Source organism: Haliotis cracherodii, unplaced genomic scaffold, assembly GCF_022045235.1.
Source record: "Haliotis cracherodii isolate W230 unplaced genomic scaffold, xgHalCrac1.p SCAF_5, whole genome shotgun sequence".
NCBI classification, from domain to species: Eukaryota; Metazoa; Mollusca; class Gastropoda; order Lepetellida; family Haliotidae; genus Haliotis; species Haliotis cracherodii.
The window spans coordinates 22,302,099-22,327,404 of NW_027266308.1; the positions used below are offsets into that span (position 1 = coordinate 22,302,099).

General features: G+C 40.5%; 2 protein-coding genes across 2 annotated transcripts; one reads left to right on the top strand and one right to left on the bottom strand.

Moving 5' to 3' along the window:
* The first annotated feature begins 4,417 nt into the window (after positions 1-4,417).
* On the top strand, positions 4,418-14,062 carry LOC139444246 (lysosomal proton-coupled steroid conjugate and bile acid symporter SLC46A3-like). Its single transcript, XM_071225171.1, has 5 exons — positions 4,418-4,850; positions 7,445-8,554; positions 8,866-8,949; positions 10,377-10,533; positions 12,175-14,062. Exons 2-5 carry the CDS (start codon positions 7,456-7,458, stop codon positions 12,293-12,295), a joined length of 1,461 nt encoding a protein of 486 aa, XP_071081272.1. The 5' UTR covers positions 4,418-4,850; positions 7,445-7,455; the 3' UTR covers positions 12,296-14,062.
* Positions 14,063-20,187: 6,125 nt separating this feature from the next.
* LOC139444249 (lysosomal proton-coupled steroid conjugate and bile acid symporter SLC46A3-like) lies at positions 20,188-23,972 on the bottom strand. Its single transcript, XM_071225173.1, has 4 exons — positions 22,823-23,972; positions 22,204-22,287; positions 21,868-22,024; positions 20,188-20,603 (listed from the first exon to the last, which is right to left on the bottom strand). The coding sequence occupies exons 1-4, from the start codon at positions 23,970-23,972 to the stop codon at positions 20,501-20,503; spliced, it is 1,494 nt and encodes a 497-aa protein (XP_071081274.1). The 3' UTR covers positions 20,188-20,500.
* Positions 23,973-25,306: the final 1,334 nt, after the last annotated feature.

A 25,306-nucleotide genomic window follows, 5' to 3' on the forward strand; every position in this document is an offset into this window, starting at 1 on the left:
GTCGCCACTTACGACGAGCATGGTCGCCTTTTACGGCAAGCACTGGTTGCTGAAGAAATATTCTACCCGGGATCTTCACGTGTCTAATAAAGAGATTGACATGATTTAATCGTCCCTTGCTTATCCTCTGAACATCGACGCATATTCACAGAGCTTTATGTTCACCGTGGCCGTGAACCACGTCATACGAGGGTTACAATAATGTAAATAATGTGTAAATACAAGATTGCGGATGGGGTAAACATTAGGTACAATAGTTACAGAAAGACAGAGATGTTGTACTTACCGGGAAGACTTAAATTGTTTTAAAATCTAATTGTAAAATTTACTGATATTTTTAGGTATACTAACTTTTGGGCTTAAGAAGAGAGAACGGAACTTCAGAACATTTGGATGATGTGTGAAGTATGCTGGCAGGTACCTAAGGCAATTATTACTGAAAAAAGTACAGACAAAAATATAGTGGAAATCATCTCCAAAATCCCTTTGATTACAGAGTGGACAGCTTTAATACAATGGTGCTTTTTTCCATCTGCCAGTTTCTACTAGGTGCTGATGATTTGATAATCTAAAGTACAATAATGGCATTTTATATTTTACATCCAAAACTGGTCTTTAAGTCTTTGGGATATAAAGGTTCTCTGGTTACTTATATCGAATCCACATTGTGACAGCCAAACATCACCAAATCCTAGATCTTCTAGTATTGATTTTACATCAGTAATTCATTTATGTTTACAGAAGCCAGGATTAACATCATTTAGTGATAATTCATACATCAAAAGTGACAACTTCGCAGATTTTAATTACACTGATTTTGAGCAACAAAGAACACTGGAATTAATGTGTACAGATAACGTGAAAGTTTCAGTTTCCCCATACATCATGGTATGTTGTCTGCATTTTGTAACATTCAACAACATTTTGAAGAAGTTGTGATTGCAGATTTTCCAGTGCACTGCTTCCAACGCTCCATGTTTCACAACGCGTTTCTGTTCAAAATAATGATCATGCGCCTGACCTACCTCAATTGTGAAAACATTACGGTCAGCTCACCAACAACTGAGGGAGTAATAACTCGGTAAAACACACTAGCTACTCTGTTTAATAGAGTGAGTGAGTAATTATTGCTTAACGCCGCGTAGCAATCTTGTAGCTATTCGCTGCCTGTTTAATAAATGTAAGAGATCTATAGTAATCTATATGGCAATGTTACAATGTTACAATGTTACAATGGACCTAAGTTACAAGAACCAGTAGAACGGAAAGAACTGACGTAGTAAAATTCATACATTCACTCTTCATGTAAGCAGCATAAAGTATTCAAATTATCGAATGTATTTTCATGTTCTTACAAACACGACAGAAAACCCTTACACAATCTTATTTATAAAATGTACTACTTGTGAGACGAGCACTTTGGAAAGGCGTACGGGTCCCTTTTCTGACGCCATCTTGTGACTCCAATCACTGTTGCACTTTAACGGTATACATACGATATATATAATCGGAAAGGAGAAAGGAGAGGGCGGTACAACACTCCGGATTAATGTTAGAGCGTTATGATATTTGACCGACGCGACAATGCGATCACTGACTTCAATAGCGAATTTGTAACTTTAATACCTACAGCATTACAATACCTACACCTGCAGATGAAATGGTGGAAACTTTATGTGAATTTGGCCATACACTATTGTTGTTATTTGATTTTTGCAATGTCTTTATCACTGAAGCCTTCATCTCACTGTTCATAATGGTTTACAGATCATGAACAGGTTAGTAGGGAGTTGTATTGTACCCTGGTTTTATCAACATTCCAGCCATATCACGACGGGGATACCAGTAACCGGTTCGACGCATTGTGCCCATTTTGAAACTTGAACCCGGACCTCTGGCGGGACGAGCCAACACGTTAACTACTAGGCTACCACACACCCTAGACTAATGCTTAGTCTCTGCAAATATATAATTTTGATAGAAACAAGCAACTCCTTTTAAATTGAAACAGATGGGAGATTCAGAACCTGGGTAAAATCAAGACTTTCTTCATTTAGGGCAATATCATCACAGTACGGACAGAAAGGAAAATAATGGGTGAAGTGTGTGAAGTTCATTTCTGGTGTCCCCCGCCCTGTTATTGCTGGACTTCTGCTAAAGGCGGCGTAAAACTATACTCACTCACTAGTAGTTGGCCTGAGGGGTGAAATGATACACAGGTCACAATACGATATCGTTTTCATATCATACCCTATATAAACCCGAAGGGCCGAAGTCTTTGTATCATATACCATAATATGAAATGGTAAAATGTATGATCCATTCACAAAACATCTCTAAATTCCGTGATTGTCCGACCCGTGAAGATCCGGGGTAGAATAGGTCTTCAGCAACCCATGCCTGCAATAGGTGACTATGCTTGTCGTAAGAGGCGGGATCGGGTGGTCAGGCTCGCTGACTTGGTTGAAGCATGTCATCGATCCCAATTGTATGGGTCGATGTTCATGATATCGATCACTGGATTGTCTGGTCCAGAATCGATTATTTACAGACTGTCGTCATATAGCTGGAATATTGCTGAGTGCGGCATAAAACAACAAATCGTAATTGTCCATACAAACATGTTCACCTTGTTTTGAAGACATTGTCACCGGAAAGCAAGCCGAGCAGACGACGCACCAAGGGACGTAACTCTAATTTCTTACCACCCAGGCTGATACCGATCGGCCATTCAAAATGCATTGACAAGCTTTATCAGCACGGCAGGGGGTGTAATACAGGTTTGATTATTACACCCCCTTTGTTATCACCGTCTCCATGTTGGCACTGTGGCACATGCACAATACCTGATATCATTGATGGGTATATGCTAAAGTGCATTACATCAGAGAACATAAAATAGAGGGACGGCCCTCCCAAACAGTTTATCACTAACCATCTGCGCTACGATCTGGCATGTAACTGATACACACTGACACCCTGCTGTTAACCTCCCTGTACAGCTGCATATGAGAAATAGATGCGCAGACATTCCCAACTTACCATTCTGGTAACCATGTGAGCAATATTATATAATATCCGGGGCTAGAGGTAATTCCTTCGACTACGACAAGCGACAATCAAAATACACGGACGGCTCTTAGCGGATTACAAAGTCTTTTATCTTATCTCTCAATAGCACATGTCAGTTAGCGGCAAATTATTCGCTGAAGATGTGTGTCTTCCGCCAAATTCGTGTCCTTATGAGCCCAAGCCATTTATTTCGATTTACATTTGGCACAGCCATGGATGACTTCATTCACCGGGACGATTTAGTCTTGGACGTAGATATTTTATTTGGTGAATTCCCACACTACGACCAGTGGTTGGTTTCGGATGACTCTTGGTCTAAAGAGAATGGCCGTGATGTTACCGCTACCATGCCGTCGGTAATATTTCCTAACGAGCTTCAATCAAAGAAAAAGATAGGAAAAGAAAATACGAATGCTGTCTACGCGTGTAGGTTATCGAGGGCATGTGAAGAAGAGCACAACCGAAATTTTTTATCAAAAGTATTACATAATTTGTTCTATTTTGATTTAAATCAGTAAACATATCTTATTTTATGCTAATATTGTATTACTGTTTTAAATAAACAAAGTTAAAAAATCTACTACGAACGTAAAAGTTATTTTATGGTCCATAATACGGAGCAGTTATATAGAGAACTAGAGTATCTGTTAATGCGTCAGAAACACAGTTCAATTTGTAATTATCTCCCTTACTATAAATGTGCTGCGTGAGAAGGGTTGGGTCACAGCCAATTAACTCTCCGATGAGGCTCAGAAAAAGGAAGCAAAATTGAACACTTTTTGTGAATTATGATCCCATCAGTTTACGAGATTTTTTTTTTCAGTGTTTCCCAGAGAAAAGGCACCACACGACAGGGTCATGTCAGCAGTCACAATATTACATGATAACAATTATGAAATTAATTATAATTGAACATGAAATATGACAAAACTTGTATTTTTAGTTAGGGCACTGGTTATCATTCGATAATAACCGACGTCGTGTGATGGTGTGGTTAATGCAAAAAACCGGGCACCAAGTCTCTGAAATGAACATATTTTACAGAAATAAAAACAGTTGTCAAATGAGAGTATTAAAATTTAATAAAAAGGAGCCCAGAGACTTTCTTCATTTTCAGATAATCTAAACTTGCCTCCAGACATTATAGACTTGCATGGGCTATATTGGATATATTTGTTTTAGGGTCTGTATGACAGACTACTGACGGTCCAATGGTCCGAGTTTCGAAGGCGATGAATATTTACAGAAAAGGTCAAAAGTTCATCAGCTGATCTAATTTATTTTAATCATGTGACAACCCGCGTGATACAATATCTTTACATACAGGATATGGTAGTACAGAACTAGTAGCGATCATATCTTACACGTGAAACACAGCACAGACAGTGTCGAGAGATCGTGGCTGTAACAGTCTAGTTACTTATTCGGCCGTGGCGCCAGGTCGTTAAATATTGCTGGCGTGCCAGCTGTGATCCGTAACGTTGTTTACTCACAGACTGACAGGTAACTGGCGAGTGTGTCTATCTTGGCAGTCAGGAAGTGGGACGAAGGGAGACTTTGTTACTTAACCGATGAAGCGTACACGTGAGTCTGTATATTAACACGGGACCTGTGCGCTCCACTGGTCCATACAGATCACAATCCAGGTTTTCGTGACCCATTAACAACCCACGTGATCACTTGACATGGAACAATAGGTGAACTCACTGATATGTACTAACCTCGGATGCCTCCAGCACCGACTGACTTGGGTCTTCTAAAACTGAGTGTTGAGTAAGGTAAGTACTGAATCGTTTGATAATTTGCTTATCTGGACAAAGGCGGTTGTTGTTTTCAAAGGGAAGTAACTCTAATTTATTATGTCTAGGATACAACACACATCCAAGGCTTTGGTTAGAAATGTGCTCACGAGTGTTTAGGAATGAAAGGCCCAAGTGCTATTCCCGGACCCGATTTTAAACAAAAATTGAGGAGAAGGGTTGTAATTGACTTTAAACCCGTCTAACTGCAAGAAATACCAGAAAGAATAAAAACACATCGGGGTACCTTATAGTGAAACAACAACGTAGGGCTTCGCGGTATAAAGCGAATTCGATGTAAGGGGGCGAAAGAAAGACCACGTGCAGCATGCACACAACCCATGGCGGTTACACGTGAGAACATCCTGTCATCATCTGTTGGTTACTTAAGCCCCTGGTGCACGAGGCAATTATTTATCACTTCGCTCAACTTCCGTCTGCAACGTTACTTTGTCTCGTCCCGCGTGTCACCCTTTTCGACCTTAATTTCACCTCATAGCAACTCTCAATGAGTACTAGAGACCAGCTTGTTCCAAACCGGTATCTGTGCAACTCGAGTGAGTTTTCAACATGCGTTGACAGTATGTCAGCATTTCACAACTTGTCGGCATGTAAACTACCAATCAGATTGCTTACTTTCGTCACATGATCTTCGTCTCAATGCAAAAAAAGCATGTTCGTCTTCTTCTCCCAACTGGAAAGGTGGTGTTTGTAGCGTTTACTCGGCAGCAACCAAGATAGCGGAAAGTTTGTTGATTTATGTCTGTGCGTGTGACAGGTCTGTCAGACCTCAGACCCCTGCTGTCTCTAGGCCGATTTGTAGCCAGGAAGTGTTCCCCCTGACTTTTGAAACTGCCAGTCCTTGTGGACTATCAACTCTAAATATTACCAATCCGCCCTAATTTTAATCAGTCCCAACATTCAACAAATAAAAAAGAGGCATGAAAATGATTTGGTTTTAATTCTTTCAACTTCATGTTCAGTGCAAAGATGTCATCTCTGAAGGAACTTAGTTAGATCTAAAGGTCATTCACACCAACTTCAGTCACAATTCTCTCTTTAATTTTTCATATTTCGAGACGGTCGCTACAGCTTGGTATTAAACCTAGAGAAAGACCAGGGTAAACCCTGATGGTAACAGAAAAGCTGATTTTGTTCGAAAAATGTACTTATATCAATGTCACCGATGTTTTGTTTAACAACACTGATTTATAAGTATTTCAAATAAACTGCTTCTTGTGTAATACCGGCTTTACATTACGAAACAAGATATGTGAGGTTGCAGGTTCAATTCACGTCTTGGAAATTTCATGTGAAATAAAATATAACCAGTACAAATCATCATCAGATGCATGTTAAAATTATGTTTATACAATGTTACTGTGAGCCGCTAGTACCAGGAATTATGCGACTTGCTTGCATAACCGGCCTTGTTAAGTTGTTCAAATGATATATGACGTTTTTCCCGCTTTCCGTATTTTTTATAGAATATTCTAGAGGATTTATAAGCCAGTGATACTTTGTGACTTTGTATTTTTCATTTCTTGGTAAGATTGTTATATTTGTCAAATAAGGAGTTGGACCCAAGATGTTGGAAAAAGATGTGTTGGTTTATTGTATAACGCCGCACTCAGCTATATTCGAGCAATATGACGGTGGTCCGTAAATAATCGAGTCTGGACCAGACAATCCAGTAATTGACATCTGAGCATCGGTCCACGCAATTGGGATACGATGGCATGCATCAACCAAGTCAGCGAGCCTTACCATCCGATCATGTTAATCGCCTGTTATGACTAGTCGCCTCTTACGGCAAGTATGTGTTGTTGAAGCACTAAGAATGCAGTTCGAATACTTGACTACTATATTTCGTCCCGAAATAAAGTCATATGGTGGGTTTAACAAAATAAATACTGCAAAGGAATCCTCGAGTATAAGAAACGATCATGTCTCCGAGCTTAAATAGTGATGACAACAGGCTGCAAACATGAGACGAAAGGTACAGGATGGAAAAGAGACTAGTTGAATGCATATGCATTCGTTATTCGTGGTTAAAATGTTATGCGCTATTAGTATATCCCTGGGTAGAGCGGAGCATAGACTAACATTTAGTCTCTGAAATCTTATATTACACAATATCCTTCTTGACTCTAAAAATAAAAAAATTCCCAATGCTGATGTGGAATAGAGCTAGCTTGAGCTGGCTAGACTTGCTTTTGTATGCGTTTCTAGATTATGTTTTTTTATAAAATAAATATGTTCCACGGTCATGGTGCAGGACTAAGCGGAGCAGTGCGTTGACCTCCCTTATCATTTTCATAAAGGTTGGATGAGGTAAATGGTCCTTTGTAAGACTATTTATATGTATATGCTGTTGCTGAAGACCTATTCTCTACCCATATCTTCACGGTTCGTTCGAAAAAGAAGCGTAATGTGTGTGTGTGTGTGTGTGTGTGTGTGCGTGTGTGTGTGTGTGTGTGTGTTCTCGTGAGTTTGTGTGAGTTTATTTCTTGGACTTATGATGATCAGGATGACCTTTACTAAGATGTTTGTATCTCTTTGTTTTTTAACAGAAATTTTCACAATGGAGACAAGTTTAACAAAATCAAAAGAACAAAACAAAAGAGCCAGCCATCTTTGGGGAGGGACGATAGTTGCCGTGATCTTGACACTTTACACTTGCGCTGCCATGTCAGGGGTGCCCCTCCAGAGTCAGTACGTAAGGCACAGATTCCTGCAGAGGTACACGAACACTAGTAACGTCAGCGACACCGTCGTCTCCTCGTGTGAGAACGACACGATGCAACACATGGACATCCTCCAGAAGGTTCAAGAGGACACGGCTCGCCAGCTCCTCTACTTCTCCCTTTGCGGAAGCATCCCATCGATTCTCGTCAACCTGGTGTTTGGGTCGTATTCCGACTTCTTGGGGCGGAAAATATTGTTCTTATTACCTCTATGTGGAGACCTAGTTAGGAATGTTCTTAGCACTCTCATAATAAGATATGATTGGAGTTTAAACTTGTTTTTTGTGGGCAGCTCAATTGGTGGACTGTGTGGATCTTTCACTACCATCCTCCTCGCCTGCTTTGCATATGCAGCTGATATTACACCGCCACACAAGTCCCGTACCATCGCTATTGCTGTGTTAGAAACTATCCTGGCTGTAGCATCCTCTGTGGGCTCTCTAGCCACAGGATACCTCATCGCCTCCCTCGGGTATTTCTACCCGTCTCTCATGATCTCCATCCTCCTCGCCGCCGCCATATTCATCGTCATATTCCTGCTGCCGGAGACGCTACGGAAGGTGGAACACATTGTCATATCGCCAGTTGTACATCTCAAAAAGTGTTTCGGATTTTACACGATATACGGAAGCGGTTTAAAGCGACTTCAATACAACCTGTGCATGGCGATCTTGTTCTTTGGCGTTATTGGCCTGATCGGCAGGACTTCCATAGAGACGTTGTATCAGTTAGATCTGCCGTTCTGCTGGAACTCCGTGAAGATAGGATACTACGGCGCACTGCGTATTGTCATCCAATCCGCGTGTAGTGTCTTGGCCATTAAGTTGCTCCAGCCCTGCATCCGGGACGAGATCATCGCCATCATCGGGATGCTGTTCGGGGCGGCATCTCTCGCTATGGAAGCGTTTGCAACAGCAGACTGGATGATGTATATAGGTGAACACTTTTAATTCATTATGATTATAATAATAGCCTGAGAAGGCCATGTAGTCTGTTCGGACTTACACCCATGCTTGTTAATGTAACTACAATTGTGATAAACTGGATCGCAATGCTATATTGACATATGAATTCGTACTTGCATCGATAATCACGATTCAAGATGACTTTTGTCTACGCTCATTGACTCACCTATAATGGCCATCCTTTCTCATCACATTATATTAAATAAATAAAAAAAGAACGTAAAACTATTCGAAACGAGGCCAAATATCTTCCGTTTGAAGAAACTATATATTACCTTGCAGTGCCAGTGGTAGGAATCTGTGGCTACACAACCGTTCCGATATTCCGAGCCATCATGTCCCGCATGACGTCGCCAGATGAACAAGGTGAGCCGTTATCCTGGAACCATTCAACTGTCGCATCATTCCGGGACAAACCGAATGGTCTTCGTATACGTTAAGGAAAGGGACGAGTGGTGACGTATTTGCCAAGTGGTTGCTGACCTACTAGTGTCAAACCACCGATTCCATCTGATTATGGTCTCTGGTTAGACTTGCACAAGTCACTAAGGCAATAATTTTTATTTTGAATAATAATTTCTAGAATGTATAAATAAAAAGACTAAGTTGTTTCTATAAAGGACTGGCGTCCGCCTTTCTACACTTGCACTACACTACTCTGCACATTATAAGGACAGAATTACTATACATGTGTGTACTTGTCATCAGAATAAGCTAGGTCACACGTCGGAGAGCAGCAAATCGATGCTTGTGTGTTTACTCGTCCGGCCCTGCTTCATGGATCACCTGGGGACACGGGTGGCCCAGTCGTCTAAGGCGCCGCGATTCGCTGTGCAGAGTTGCGTCCTTTGGGCACGCCAGAAACCTATGATTGTGGGTTCGGATCCCGGTTTGCCTCGATTATGTTTCTAGGTTTGTCAGCACCATACCCGTGCTCGTGGGTTTCACCGAAGTGGTAAACGTCTTAGACCTGCATCACTTCGGGCTTTCCTCCCACATTAAACTGACACGCCGCGATATAACTGGAACACTGTTAAAAGCGGCGTTAAACCCAACTCACTCACTCACTCATGGATCACCTTATTACTATCACCAAATGTTTTATTCCACAGTATACCGACATTATTATGCTTTGTGTACTTACATACACGCTGTTTCTTACACATTTGTCGGTGAGAAAGCCGTTTGAGATAACTGTTATCCAACATATTCGCGAGATTCACAGATATAATTGAATCGTGGAGGGTCACAGTGGGTGGGTATGAGTTGTCAGCCGGATGACGTCACTCATGGCCGTAGTTTTGTGTATCATTGCGTCACTTCGATCATGAGGAAAGACACGATTCGATGCTGAATTTGTGCGATTTTAGGGTAAGAACAGATTACTGTACTCGTTTTCGCTCGTTAGATACGTTTGGAAACAATTTCTCTATGTGTATACTAATCAGTAGAACCTGTTCAAAACTGTAGAATTTACTATTATTTATCAACTATTTACCATTTATTTAGTATTTATTTATTGTTTGTTTGCTTAACACCGCACTCAGCTATATCCCAGTTGTATGACGGCTGCATAGTAATAACTCTGAACAGGACAAACCAGTGATTGATATCATGAGCAACATACCGCGCGGTCGGTGTATGCTGACCCGCAATCCACCATGTCACTGAGCCTGACCACCCGATTCATTATATCGTCTCACACGACCAGGATAGGTTGCTTGGGACCTACTCGTAAATCTATTAAAAAGTAGTTTTGCAAACGCAAACATGTGACTCTCTGTGCTCTGCAGGTGCCCTGTTCTCCAGCATCGCTGCCATGGAGACTATCTGCTCCACCGTGTCCATCACGTTGTACAACACCGTCTACGAGGATACTATTGGGACCATGAAGGGAGCTGTGTTCCTCATGATGTCGGGATTCTGTGGCCTCGCTATCCTTCTTATCACGTGAGTCTCTTTAACACACGGTAATTAATCTTCACACGCTTATAAAAATGATAAATTTCGATGGGCGTGAGTCATGACATTACAACTACGATTAATGGATGCATATATATGCATTTAAATAGTCTCCTTTACAAAGGACCATTTACTCATCCATCACTTATGAAAATGATAAGTGAGGTGAACGTACTACCCAGCCCACTTCACAGAGGGATAAACTAATAGCGCATGATATTCTAACCACGAATAACGGATGCATATGCATTCAAATAGTCTATTTTCCAGACCTCAGAGTATATTTGTTTGATAAAACCACCAACCTCGACCCTTTCGTCTCATCTTTGCAGCCTGTTGTCATCCCCATTTCAGCTCGAAAATTAAGAGAGAGTGAGTTGGGTTTAACGCCGCTTTTAACAATATTCCAGTTATATCGCGGCGTGTCAGCTTAATGTAGGAGGTAAGCCCGAAGTGATACAGGTCTCAGACGTTCAGCACTTCGGTGAAACCCACGAGCACGGGTATGGTGCTGACAAACCTAGAAACATAATCGGAGCGAACCGGGATTCAAATCATAGGTTTCTGGCGTGCCCAAGGGACGGAACTCGCGGCGCCTTAGACGACTGGGACGGCCACGCGTGACCCCCGGAAATTGAGAGACATGAGCGTTCCTTATACTCGAGGATTCCTTTATATTATTTATTTGATTGAATCCCACATTTTACTTTAACTCGGGACTATATATAGAAGTCACGTATTCAAACTGCATTCTCAGTTCACCAGGTGTACAAAGTAAAGTGGTATATTGCAATTGGAGACTGACTATTTGGACATTTTAGAGATAATTGTCCAGAAACTCCTAAAACATGTCCACGTTGCCCCCAGCATAAGAGGTTGTAACTAATTAAATTTGGACAAGTATTCAAGTTGATACCAGTTACCATGGGAAATTTATTATGCATCAAGCTTTTTAACACTGTCGATACTTTATCTCCTCGACCCGTGAAGATCCGGGTAGAAAAGATCTTCAGCAACCCATGCTTGCTGTAAAAGGCGACTATGCTTGTCGTAAGAGGTGACTAACGTGATCGGTTGGTCTGGGTCGCTGACTTGGTTGATGCATGTCATACATTTGTTTGATAAAACCACCACCCTCGACCCTTTAGTCTCATCTATGCTGTTGTCTGTTTGTTGTTTAACGCTGCACTCAGCAATATTCCAACTCAATGACGGCGATCTGTAAATAACCGAGTCTGGACCAGACTATCAAGTGATTGACATCATGAACATCGACCCAGGTAATTGCGATGCGATGACTAAGTCGGCGAGTCTGACAACCTGATCCCGTTAGTCGCCTCTTACGACAAGCATAGTCGCCTCTTACGGCAAGCATAGTCGCCTATTTTACGGCAAGCATAGTCGCCTATTTTACGGCAAGCAAGGTGTATTGTAACCCGGATCTTTACGGGTCGAAACGATAAAGTATTGTCAGTGTTCATAAGCTTGATACATTGAGAGTCGGCTCGGGAGGCTTACGGATACAACTTGCTGAGCAGAGTTACGTCCCTTAGTTACAAGGCTCTGTCTGTCGTGGGTTCGAATACCAGGTTTATATAAAGACTTGTATGTGCATACATTTCTCACTAGGATGTACATGGTCATCTCAAGAGGTTCCCCTCCTGCCTATGAGGTCTACATTCCGGAAGAAGTTGATCCTGCGCCAGCCAGTGTACTGAATCATGATTACTATGACGAGGAAGACGACTGAAACCGAGGCTGTACACACAACACCGAGGCTTGGAAGAGAATATTCATATTGTACAGCTTGTAGAATGTTTTTTGTAACTTTAGAAGATGATGACCATCACCTAAGTCTGCTTTTCTACTACAGGTGATGATGTATTTAGTATGCACAGGTATTTGAACAGTTGTGGGTATATGTCATCATATATAAAAGGAAAAATAATGCGTTTATCAAATTCATTTTGTACAATTATGTTTCTTGGTTAATGGGAGGCGACATATAATGCCTACATTCCATACTAGGCTGGTCAGTGTAAAGTTGAATCTAATCTGAAACTATTGTCAGTCTACAAGTCATTTTGATTTGTTTATATATATAATTGCATCGTCTTTCAGCTGTATTCCTGTGATATAATGACCGTCAGTCAGACCCCTTGTGTTCATACAGGGATTTTGTAACGAGATGAAATAAATATTCTTTTATTTCACACCATGAGACTGATTATTTTAAAGAAATACGCCGTGCAACAATGTCACTGAAATAGACCTTGCAACAATGTCATTATTGTGGCAGGCAATTTGTTTTTTCAACAGTGTGAAGCATACTCTTAAGGGAGCTACATTATTTCTGCATTTGGTATCAGTAGGTATTGCCTTACGTCGCATCGAGAATGTTGAAGCTATCGGGTAAGAATAATGTGTCCTAGTCTCACGGATTACTGGCGGAGGCGACTAGTGACGAATATATATTCCGCGTTCAAGAAGAACTGGGATGTTAAGGATAATACTTGCATATAATGGATAGTTATTGCATATTATGGATAGTTATTCCATATTACATATAGTTATTCCACATTATGGAAGGTGCTTGATTATAATGAATAGCGCTTTCATATTGTGGATAGTACTTTCATATTATGAATGGTAGTTGTATAGTATGGATATTAATTAATATAATGGATAGTGCCAGTATATTATGGCTTATACTTGCATATGTTGGGTAGTAATTGTGATGGACAGAACTTGCACACTATGGTTACGACTACAGCACATTAGATATTACTTGCATGTAACGAATATTACTTGCTTGTTATAGATATTATTTATTATAATGGATAGAACCTGCACATTATGGCTTATATTTGCATATATTGGGTAGTAATTGCCCGTTATGGACAGTACTTGCACATTATGGTTACTACTGCAGCACATTGGATATTACTTGCATATAACGATTGGAGGGTACTTGCATGTAATGGACAGTACTTGCATGCTGTGAACAGCACTTGTGTTATACAGAGTGTGCATGGATAGTATGGATATAACTTGGATGGCTATTTGAGACCAACACCAGTGCATCGACGGAGAAATCACTGGCAAAAGTGGCACTTTCAGGAGGTGCCTTCTTGTAAAAGTGCCCTAACTAACAGTAGAGTAGACGCAGAAGAGGCACTCACCCATGTCCTACAATAAAACAGATACTGATTGTTGGACGTGCCTTGTCATTAGCCCTAAATAATCGTCGCTTTAAGACAAATTTCATCATTTCATTTTGTATTTTCGCCAGAAGGACGTGTTACTTCAGTTTGTCTGTATCATGAGTCCCACTTTGGTTTTGATAGGGGACTGTGAATGGGTTATAATTGATATGTTGTTTTATATACATTGTATGTTTGTATAATAAACAAACTGTTTCTGTGATTACACACCACAGATGAATAGTGTCTTTAATTCTGTTCCGTTTTTATATTCTGATTTAAAGTACTGTGTTTCATAGGCATTTACATGAGATATACATTTATACAACTGATTATTCTCTGTATTAAGATATGTCAATAAAAGGTCTGACCAGAATCGTTTTGCTTTTATTTTGAAGTTTTGGCATCTTTTTCATCCATTTGAAGCATGTCATGGGATGATAAAGTAGTCAACATTTTCCTTTCTTCAACAGGAACTACGTCAGCTGAGCGTTATGGCCTGAAACTCACATTCAAACAGCGCATTAGAGTAGAAGTGTTCAGAACTTTCTTGAAACAGAATTGAAGGTATACTATTAGTATTGGACAATAAGCTTGTATGTTTCATGGACATAAGTTGTTCTCCAGGAACATGAGAACAACCTGTGTATGGTAAATACACGCGAAGAAAGCATTGATAATGACGTGTCATTATCGGATAGGACAAATGGGAATTAAGTTAGAACGTAGAAGTAAAGTGAACTTTTAAGCGATCAGGAATATTTGATGTTAGGGCGCTGCGTGAATCTGGGTTACGTTTGAAATGAAAAGACTGAAGCGGTTTTTTTGTGCCGACATGCTACGCATCCATGCTACAGTGTGGGTCGGCCTTAAGGTGCATAAGAAAACTATTTACATGGAAGTTGCAACAACTAGTCCAAATCTCCCGTTAGTCCGTAAACACCAATATTCCAGATACCCCTTCAGAATGAATACTCCGTTAGACCGGATACCACGTCGTAAGGAATACTTCGTAGACCGGATACCACGTCGTAAAGAATACTCCGTAGACCGGATACCACGTCGTAAAGAATACTCCGTAGACCGGATACCATGTCGTAAAGAATACTCCGTAGACCGGATACCACGTCGTAAAGAATACTCCGTAGAACAGATACCACGTCGTAAAGAATACTTCGTAGACCGGATACAACATCGTAAAGAATACTCCGTAGACCGGATACCACGTCGTAAAGAATACTCCGTAGACCGGATACCACGTCGGGAAGAATACTCCGTAGACCGGATACCACGTCGGAAAGAATACTCCGTAGACCGGATACCTCGTCGTAAGGAATACTCCGTAGACCGGATACCACGTCGTAAAGAATACTCCGTAGACCGGATACCACGTCGGAAAGATTACTCCGATCGGATACCCTGTTAGTCAGGAAACAGGATGTCTCAACAAACCGGAAACCCCGTCAGTACGGATATTTCGTTACTCTGGTTACCATGTTAGGCCAGTTACCTCGTTAGTCGGGAAACACCGTTAGATCGAATACCACTGCTGGACGTCCACCCACGAGCCGTTAACCCGCAAATCAGTTGACCCTGTGCCTGTACTCTCCGAGTCATCGGACTTCCGCTTATTGCCAACATATTCTACATAACCGCCATTCGTTTGATTACTCTGACGGTGTCAGTATTGCTTTCATATCAAGGAATAGTTTAAACAATATTTTGTTTTCTTCAAATGGATTGGTCAGCAGGCGTAATGCCTTTCCGATACCAGAACATTTATGTAATATATCACAACACACAGTGGATTAAAAAAGGTTCAACATCAAATATATAGAAATGTACAAAAACATATCTAACATACTTTAAAGATTTTCAAAGCGTTTTGTTCGGGTAAAATATGCATGAACAGATCCTATTTGTTCAACAGTTTCTTCAGATGACAGATTTGTTTCCAAACTGAGTAAGTGAGTGTGTGAGTTGGGCTTAACGCCGCTTTTAACAGTATTCCAGTTATATCGCGTATATCATATATCATATATCCGTGTACTGTTTACATTGAAATAGATTATGATGATTATCTTCGCAATAATGACCACAACTCCATTCAGAATCAATAACAACCTAACAATCAAACTTATCTCCATTTACGTCACTGCAATTGAGTCTCATTCTACAGTGTATGATTTGTTTGTTTATAGAACCATAACATTGAAATAAAGGGTATGCATTGCTAATAATATATTTTTCCTAATTCTTTTAATTTGTTTTAAAGATTCGGTACTTCTTAAAATGTAATCCAACATATTCTAATCATGCACTGATGATGGCAAAACTGATCTTCGATGTTTCCGTGTGACATAAAGGTACTTGAAGTATGTTGGATGATCTTGTTACATACGTGGAAGTGGCAGAAATGATTTAAGGAATTAAACTTGATAAGTATACGTTTTATTACAGAATATTTTGTGAAATACACCCATTTTGTGGTTTTACTTGGTGAAATATATGTGACTCACTCCTCTAACAGATCTACATATTGTTCTTGAGGCATCAAATTATAGTTTTTTCTAATAGCAGTTCTTGGTCCTTAGTATAATCATTTTAAAATGTATGTATATTAAAATTTTGTAGGCTGTTTATATTCAAAGGATATTTGAAACTTCTTAAGTAATTAACCGTTGGGCTTGTATTGGACATAACTTCATAAACATGCAGTTGCCACTGACCATCACTTTGCAAAGTAAGTCCAATGTGTTTATGAGAATCTACAATTGGAATCTTAGTGCCTTCCATTAAATATGTCGGACATAGATGTTATTGACTTATTCTGTTTTGTTAGGATTAAACTTCACTTTCCAAACATTAGCTCATTGTGATATAATTTCTATATTCCTATCCAAGCATATACTTGATGACACTGGGTCATCAATAACAACGTATAAAGAAGTATCATCAGCAAATAATTTCATATTACAGTCTATGTCTTCAATTATATGATTAATAAAACATAAAAATAATAGTGGCCCCAACACTGAACCTTGGGGAACGCATTCAAGTACAGACTTAGTATTCATTTCCATTAACTGTTGGTTAGATAACTTTCAAACCAATCCAAGAGTGGGTCTCGTGTTCTATTTTAATATAATTTATGTAAGATACCTTTATGCCAGACTCTATCAGAGGCTTTGTTGATATCGCGAAATACTTATCTAATGTCCTTACCATTATCCAATGAGTTTTCAATAAATTCATATGAGTGAGTTGACAGGTACATAGTAGAATATCCTACATTCAATCCTGATTGCAATGATGATTTTAAGCCATTAAAAAGGAAGCATGTTTGTAAACACATTTGCCAACACACTCCTCGTACGTGCAACTGGTCTATAATTTGAGCAATCATGAACATCAGTTTTGGAACGATAGAAGAACATGTCTATATATCAGGAAATTTCGAATGCAAAAGTGAAACGTTAAATAGTTTAAATAGTGGTTTGGATAATTGCGTAGCGTAGAACTTTAAAATACGGTTATTAATATCATCAGGTCCATTTGGGAGCGGTGTGGTAGCCTAGTGGTTAAAGCGTTCGCTAGTTACCCGGAAGACCCTGGTTCGATGTGTGAAGCCCATTTCTGGTGTCGCCCGCCGTGATATTGCTGGAATATTGCTAAAAGCGGCGTAAAACCATACTCACTCACTCACTCACTCACTCCGGTCCAGTTGCTTTGGAAATCTCCGGGGTCAAAAACATATCTCTTGCATCTGAGTCTTCTAGTTCACACTATTTCATCATCAGGATTATCAACAGTTGCCATGTCAACAAAATAGATATTTAATATAGTAGCTTTATCACTATCACCTTCATGCACATTATCATTCTGCTCTATATTTGGGAAGCATGACCCTCTCTTATAAGCTTTACTGGGGGGCACGGGTGGCCCAGTCGTTGGGTTTAACGCCTCTTTTAACAGTATTCCAGTTGTATCGCGGCGTGTCAGCTTAATGTGGGAGGAAAGCCCGAAGTGATGCAGGTCTCAGACGTTTACCACATCGGTGAAACCCACGAGCACGGGTATGGTGCTGACAACCCTAGAAACATAATCGGGTCGAACCGGGGTTCGAGCACACAATCATAGGTTTCTGGCGTGCCCAAGGGACGCAACTCTACACAGCGATTCGCGGCGCCTTAGACGACTGGGCCACCCGTGCCCCCAGATTGGGATGAAGTTTCATTGGAGTGGAGAAGCATGTTGTGTACACAATACGGAAGATATAGCTTACAGGTCAACATCCTAACAGGTCAATCCAGCCCTGGACCTTGACCTTGCTACGGATATAAACCCGCTATTCACACTAATGTTACCTACTGACCAATTTACATCTATTATTGTTATTTGTAACGTACACTTTGTTACACGTTGATAATTTATATCTTATCTCATCTAACCCCACCTCACCTAACCTCACCTAACTAATGACACGAGAGACATGATACTTTAATTCGGTACTTGAAGGCCAGTGGTCAATGGTACAATAAGCTTAACAATTCTCTTTGGCACAAATTGTCTTGTGGTCACAGACAATATTAGCTTGAGCAATAATCACATAATATATGGTATTTTGTCTCAGCCTGCGTCGACATAAATGTTGCATGTTTAAAAAGATGTAATAAATATGTAGCAGTTCTTTAAACATGGGTATGTTTCTAGGTTTGTCAGCACTCTACTCGTGTTCGCGGGTTTCATAGAAGTGGTGAACGTCAGAGACCTGCATCACTTCGGGCTTTCCTTCCACATTAAGCTGACACGCCGTGATATAACTGGAATACTGTTAAAAGCTGCGTTAAACCCAACTCACTCACACTTTAAACATGGTTAATATTACCATTGTTCAATATCAATAGGCATAACAATTCTTCTTGACACGGTGAGTATCACCTCGGGGCAATGACGTCAACTGACTCTAAAAGTCTATGCCCATCCTATTGACCAATCAGATTCCATCTCTCATATCACTTGCATTTGCTTCAAACAAAATGGCGGCGCCAAACCAAGACGATCTGATCGATAATAAAGATCTATATTGTAATAAAACGGGTTTTACCCCACAAAGTACATCAACTCATTTGAGCACCTTCATTAAAAACATGAGCACATTTGCAAAATATCTGATGACGCCGAGTTGGCGTTACATATGCTTTGCAAATCCTGTTGCCGACCAAAATCTGCACGTTTAAATCCATGTTGCTTACGAACCGGATGTCTAGTTCGTTAAGCGATTTTGATTGGACTGTGCATAGACTCGTTAGTCCAGCCAAAATGTAACTCCAGAATACCAGCCTAGTTCCGCAAGGATGGAAACTGGACTTTTATTGTCAGTTATCGGCTTTATCTCGGGAAGATGCACGGTGAGAAGCTACATGATTTAAACACATCTTGTCGTACAACCAACCTTAAAGACTTCAAAATCAGAAAACTCCAAGACGCTATCCACATCAAAAGACTACAACCATCAATCATCCGTGATCTTAGCTATTACATGCGTCCTGCGTACTTTCAACTGGTCAAAGACAACAATCAGTCATTATAATCCCTTTGTTTATACTTCTGGCTTCACTGTTAGGATGTTTACCATATATCACCCGCACTGGATATGTCGATGGCAACCTTATTTCAAGTTTTATCCATGTTAAAGCTGCTTCTCCGCTGTGTAAATGTAAGTAGTTGTACGTGCTACCCGTACTTGGCTTAATCTGAATGTACATTCAATTGTCACCTGTCTGCCGTGTATGATGGCCGACAGTAATCAACACCTTTCCGATGTTGACGTTTCATGTTACAGGTAACTCCACTTATAGATTAACTGTACATCTACATCTCATTGCTAGTGTATCAATTATATCTAATATATTATATGTTAATTACCAATCCAGTAATGTCATCTCAAGTTAGTGAAAAATAGTTTGGGCGGTCGGGTAGCCCAGTGGTTAATGCGTTCGCTCGTCACACCGAAGACCCGGGTTCGATTCCCGACGTGGGTACAATGTGTGAAGCCCATTTCTGATGTCCCCCGCCGCAATATTGCTGGAATATTGCTTCAAGCGGCGTAAAACCATACTCACTCACTAAAAAAATAGTTGCGTGAAATGTACGCATCGCTCTTATCGCTATTACTAAGTAAACTTAAGCACGGCACTGGCATAACATGTAAGTCAGTGTGTAAAGGAAGAATACTATATGTATACATGTTTAATATCATAATACAATATTATACCCAAATCACTATTTTATGGATCACTGACTTTTCGCTATAAGTGTGACTGACGCCAGTATCTAATCATCTCATCATAAAGCGCCAGTATGCATAACCTATAGTGGTTATATATATATTTCATATCTCATTATTACTCTCTAGCATGCATAGTCTATCATTGCTTATATATTTATAATGTATAATGTGAATATTCAATTGTCACTTTTCAGCCTGGCAAGATGGCCGACAGTAATCAACACCTTTCTGATGTTGACTTTTCATGTTACAGGTTACTGGCAAATAAATACGTTTAATGACACTCCGTCTTCAAATACTGGTCAGGGACAAAAACAACTGACCCCGCGATATGTACATAACAGGCACTTGCTTGATAACGGTGTTAGTACCTACGCTGAAACGTCGCTGTTAATTGTAATAAAGAAGTTGTTCATCCTTATATATCATCCTGACTCAGGCTGGATGTTGTAGGAGAGAGCTACTGCTGCTCCTCGTCAGAGATATCCTGGTCATCCCGCCCTTGTACACACAGGTTGTCCTTGGGGGGCACCACTCTCGACCGAGTCTTGAACACAAACACACTGAAAATGAATGTGAATAAAACCATATCAAAAGAAATAAACAATCTCTTCAAGACCATAGATCAGTCATGGTCTGAGCGCATTTGAGCGGTTGTTAATTGGAAAGTTCGCTTTGCAAATGCTTAATTTAATCTAATTTGATTTAATTCCCTGGAACTGTACTATTTTGGATTGAACTGAATCAACGTTCTTTACCAAACAGTTTTATAATGTATTAAAGGGGGCCAAGCGCGAGTGTGTTCCCCCTCATTTGATTTATGTCGTTTGACACAGTGTTCGACACTGGCCCGCTGGTCCGAGTCTAGTATATTTTCCAAGGACCATGACAATTATATAAACGCTGGTTCGGTGGTCAAGTGTTATTCAAGATAACTATGAAAGTAATCTTAAGTATATTAAGTTTGTATGACTTTTGAAATCGGCGATAGATCGACTCTAAAATCTTAGCAAAACCAGCAGTTCAGTGGCTTCCTTCTTGACTGGTTTCTAATTCTAACTACACCCGCTCACTTGTTGCATGGATATGGTAAGGTATCTGCGATTTAAAACCTGAAAAATTTTGGTCACTATTTTTGTGTGCTGAGCAAACTTCGAAGATGAATATCAACCAAGCAGTCAATGAGTTTTCTAATTACACACGGACACTGTCTCAGCTTCACACGGGTGCTTTTACAATACCAAGTTGCTAATCAGTTGCTTGATAAACCAGCACATGTACCGACAGACTAGATAGTAATTGAAATGACCATATTTTTACAGAAAAAAAACATTTGTTAAATTGTCGACAAAATATGATTAAAAGGAGCAAAGAGACTTTATTCATTTGCTCCGGAACTGCAGTAATCTAGACTTGCCAAGTATTATAGACTTGCATGGCTTTTATTGGATATATTTGTTTCAGGGTCTGTATGACTTATGTATCGACATCGAAAGGATATTGATGTCACTCATATCTATATTTCCAGGTCTGGATATTAAATAGTCTCCAGACTGTCGAGAACAGGCTTTTTTAAAATTGTAAACTAACGGGCAAAAGTAAGTATACACTTGAACATGGAAACTCCAACCGCTAATATGGAAACGAAATTCTGCAAACTTAAGGTCCACAACGCAACTATGATACCCGTATCAATTATCGACTAACCATTTCTTGTTAGTTTCATTTTCAGCCACCATCAATCAAGAGTGTATACTTTCTTCAGCCCAGCGTTTTAGTTGAAGTTGAAATATATAAACGGAAGGCCAAAACACACGCCTTACTTACGTCAACAATACAATCGCCACGATCTTGGTGGCCGCCATGATGAGGAACGCTGCACCACGCATGACGCTCAACGTTGCTTCATACACGACGTTGAGTGCGGTGGACCCCACTGCATCACAGACAGCCTCCACCACAGACATACTGGTGAATATTGCACCTATAACAAGGTATCACACATATTTGTTATTAACTCGAAAGGCCATATTTCTAATGACCAACACTGAACCAGTTTCTAAGCTTGCTAGGTATACATGAAATTCAGAAACAGTTCTACGTTTGAATATTGGGCAAATATTTTTTAATTGAATTTTTTCAGATCTTGACGAACATACATACCCTGCTCCTCGGCTGGAACCATCCGAGACAGGATAGCCCTGAGGGCTGGGGAGATGGCTGATGATGCTACCCCCACAACCGGAACTGATCCGAAAGAAAGGGCAAAATAACGGATACATGTAATCTGGCTATTAGTGGGTTGCATGCTTTTTGCATTACAGATAGGTTTTGTTTTCTTTAACTCATTTACCATGTTCCCCATGTTAGGCACTACAAGTGGGATGGGGTTGGTGGGTGGGGGATGGTGGTAACTAAGACAATAAAAATATATAGAGGGTGTTTTTTGTCAAATAACATGTTTATCTCATCTCGTGACCTGAATTTACAATATGTTTAGATTTATCTCTTAAGCCCAGGCACAGATTTGCAAGCCACAGCTCTAAAATCATGGCGAGGTCCATTTATAATCATAATGCAAAAAACAACAATGAATTTAAGTGAATGACTTAATGAGTGAGTGAGTATTGATTTGTTGGCACTATTCCAACAATACCACGACAGGGTACAACAGATAAGGGCTTCACATTTGGAGAATCGAACCGGCCTTCGGTGTTATAAATGAATGCTTCAACCACTAGGCTATCCCACCGTTCCTGTACCACCTAGCACAATGACTCACCTAAATACAACATCCAGTCCACAAAAGCAAGGCCTTCTATAAGTTTAGAAGCAGCCGCAGACATGAAGCCGATGATACCAACTACACCATCTGTGGTGCAGACGTGGAGGGCCTTGATGATGACGACACTGCTGAAGTAGTAGACACCGTCCTTCAGGGCACCGTAGAGTCCCAATCTGACAGAATCCCAGCAAAATGGAGGGCTCAACATATACAAGTTCTCGATATTTACTGTACCATGCATGTCTATCATCTTAAACAAGAACACACTAATACAGATCCAGAATAGGACACGGTTACCAGTGGACGTTTTCCTAAAATAAAAACCGAACACATTTTTAATGGCCGTGATGGGTGAAATACAGGTCCCGCTTCTTTTGACCGTTTCTCGAAGCAGGGTCACCACCACAAGGAAGTCCAGAAGTGTCATGGCAGCCATTCCGACAGAAGGATACAGGTAGCCGTACATCTTTATCAAGTAACCCGTGGCTATATGCAGGGATATATCAGCTATACCCCTGGCGGCATCCACTACAGCCAGTGCTACCGTTCTCACTTTAGCTGGCGGGGTGATGTCTGCTGTGTACGCATACCCCGCTAGGTAGAAGGTAAAGGATGACCCACACAGTCCGTCAGCGCCGTACCCGATGAAGAAATAGTGAAGGTCAAGATTCCAGACGATGATGGCAACTGTCGTGAGATCCCTAGTCAGCCTACCCACCATCATTGTCATGAACAAGAAGCGTCGGCCGAAATAGTCCGAATAGGCTCCCAGAAACAGGTTGGTAAAGATTGCAGGGATGCTTGTGGCAAGAGTCAGCTGCATATTGAGGTTGGTAGCTTCTTTCTGGACCTCCTTCTGGAGGTCGGACTCCATGGCAGTGCTGTTGGCAACACATTCACTGTGAGAGGTCTTCCTTTCCGGAAACGTTGAGTTAGGAAAATACTCCTCGCTATATCGCAGGTATAAGTACTGGGACATGAGCGGACTGTGGATGGCACCGGAGCCGCCATGGAGGAACAGTATGAGACTAACGAGGAACAGACGTCTGATTTGGATTGTCTTCTGGCTGCCAGGGACAATGTGGTCGCCGCCATCTTTTATGAGAGGTTCTGTCTCACGTCCGCAGTGAATGTTGTCGTCCTCCATCCCAGCCTTGTGTACATAGATTATAAATAATGCAACACAAGCTATCATATGATGTCTATCAGTAATAGATAAACTAGTAAACAGTATCTGTCAGTTCCAGTTCGCATTTACTTATGACTAGGCCCGATGTGGGACACACTCGCGTGATAAAATGTAGCGTTGCATCCGAGCATATACACATCAAGGTTATATTTACATATTGTTATTTTCAAACATTTTCTACATAATTTGATGACATTTAATGACAAGGTAGCACGGATGTTCTGATAGTGTGGAGAACCCTTATACGTTCCAAAATATGTTAATCTATAATTCAATACACCCATTACCGGACAGGGGCGGTCGGGTAGCCTTGTGGTTCAAGCGTTCGCTCGTCATGCCGAAGACCCGGGTTCGATTCCCGACACGGGTACAATGTGTGAAGCCCATTTTTGGTGTCCCCCGCCGTGATATTGCTGGAATATTGCTAAAACCATACTCACTCACTCACTCACTCACTACAGGACAACATGTATTATAGGCCCGTACCACTATTGATAGTATGAAACCCATTTATTACAAATGTAGCAGCGTTTCAATGTATATTCAACACCATTATTATCAAGCAGGATATGCACAAAGTGAGCAGTCAGCAATATATGTATAAAGAAAACAGGTAGTAGTAGTGAGAAGAAGACGAATAATAATAAAAATCATCATCATCATCATCATCTTGTACATCCATTACCGGACAACATGTACTATAGATCCATAACCTCTCAGTAGCATGAAAAAACACTGTTGATAGTACGGAACCTTCTTTTACAAATGTAGCGACGTTGCAAGGTATATTTAATATCCGTATAATGAAGCAGTATGTGTACGAACAGGTAGCAATATATTTTGGTGGTGGTTGTGGGTTTTGAATGATATGTATTTTGACCCTTTGAGTTGACCATACAAAGCATTACTTCCTGTATTTGCTCACACATCAAGTTGCCGACTGCCAGCTGAACAACGACAACAGTAGTATAATATAGTATGTTTTTTTTATTAAAGACCATTGTTTTACAATACCAAGTGTAGCTAAAGCCCAGTATGCAGTTTTCTTCAAATTAAAAGGAAATTGTCAACTTAACATGTTTGTACTCACAACTGCTGGAGGAATGTATCTTTCAATTACTGAGATTATGTAAACTGGCGAACAAAAGAACTTTTACCATTCCGTTTTTTTACACGTTGGTCCCAAACTCTGAATGGTGTTACGAAATGGTTGAGAAACAATCGCCCACACACAACTAAAACATTTTGCCGAGTAATGCAGATGTTACAGTACCCAGATAAGTGGAACTTCA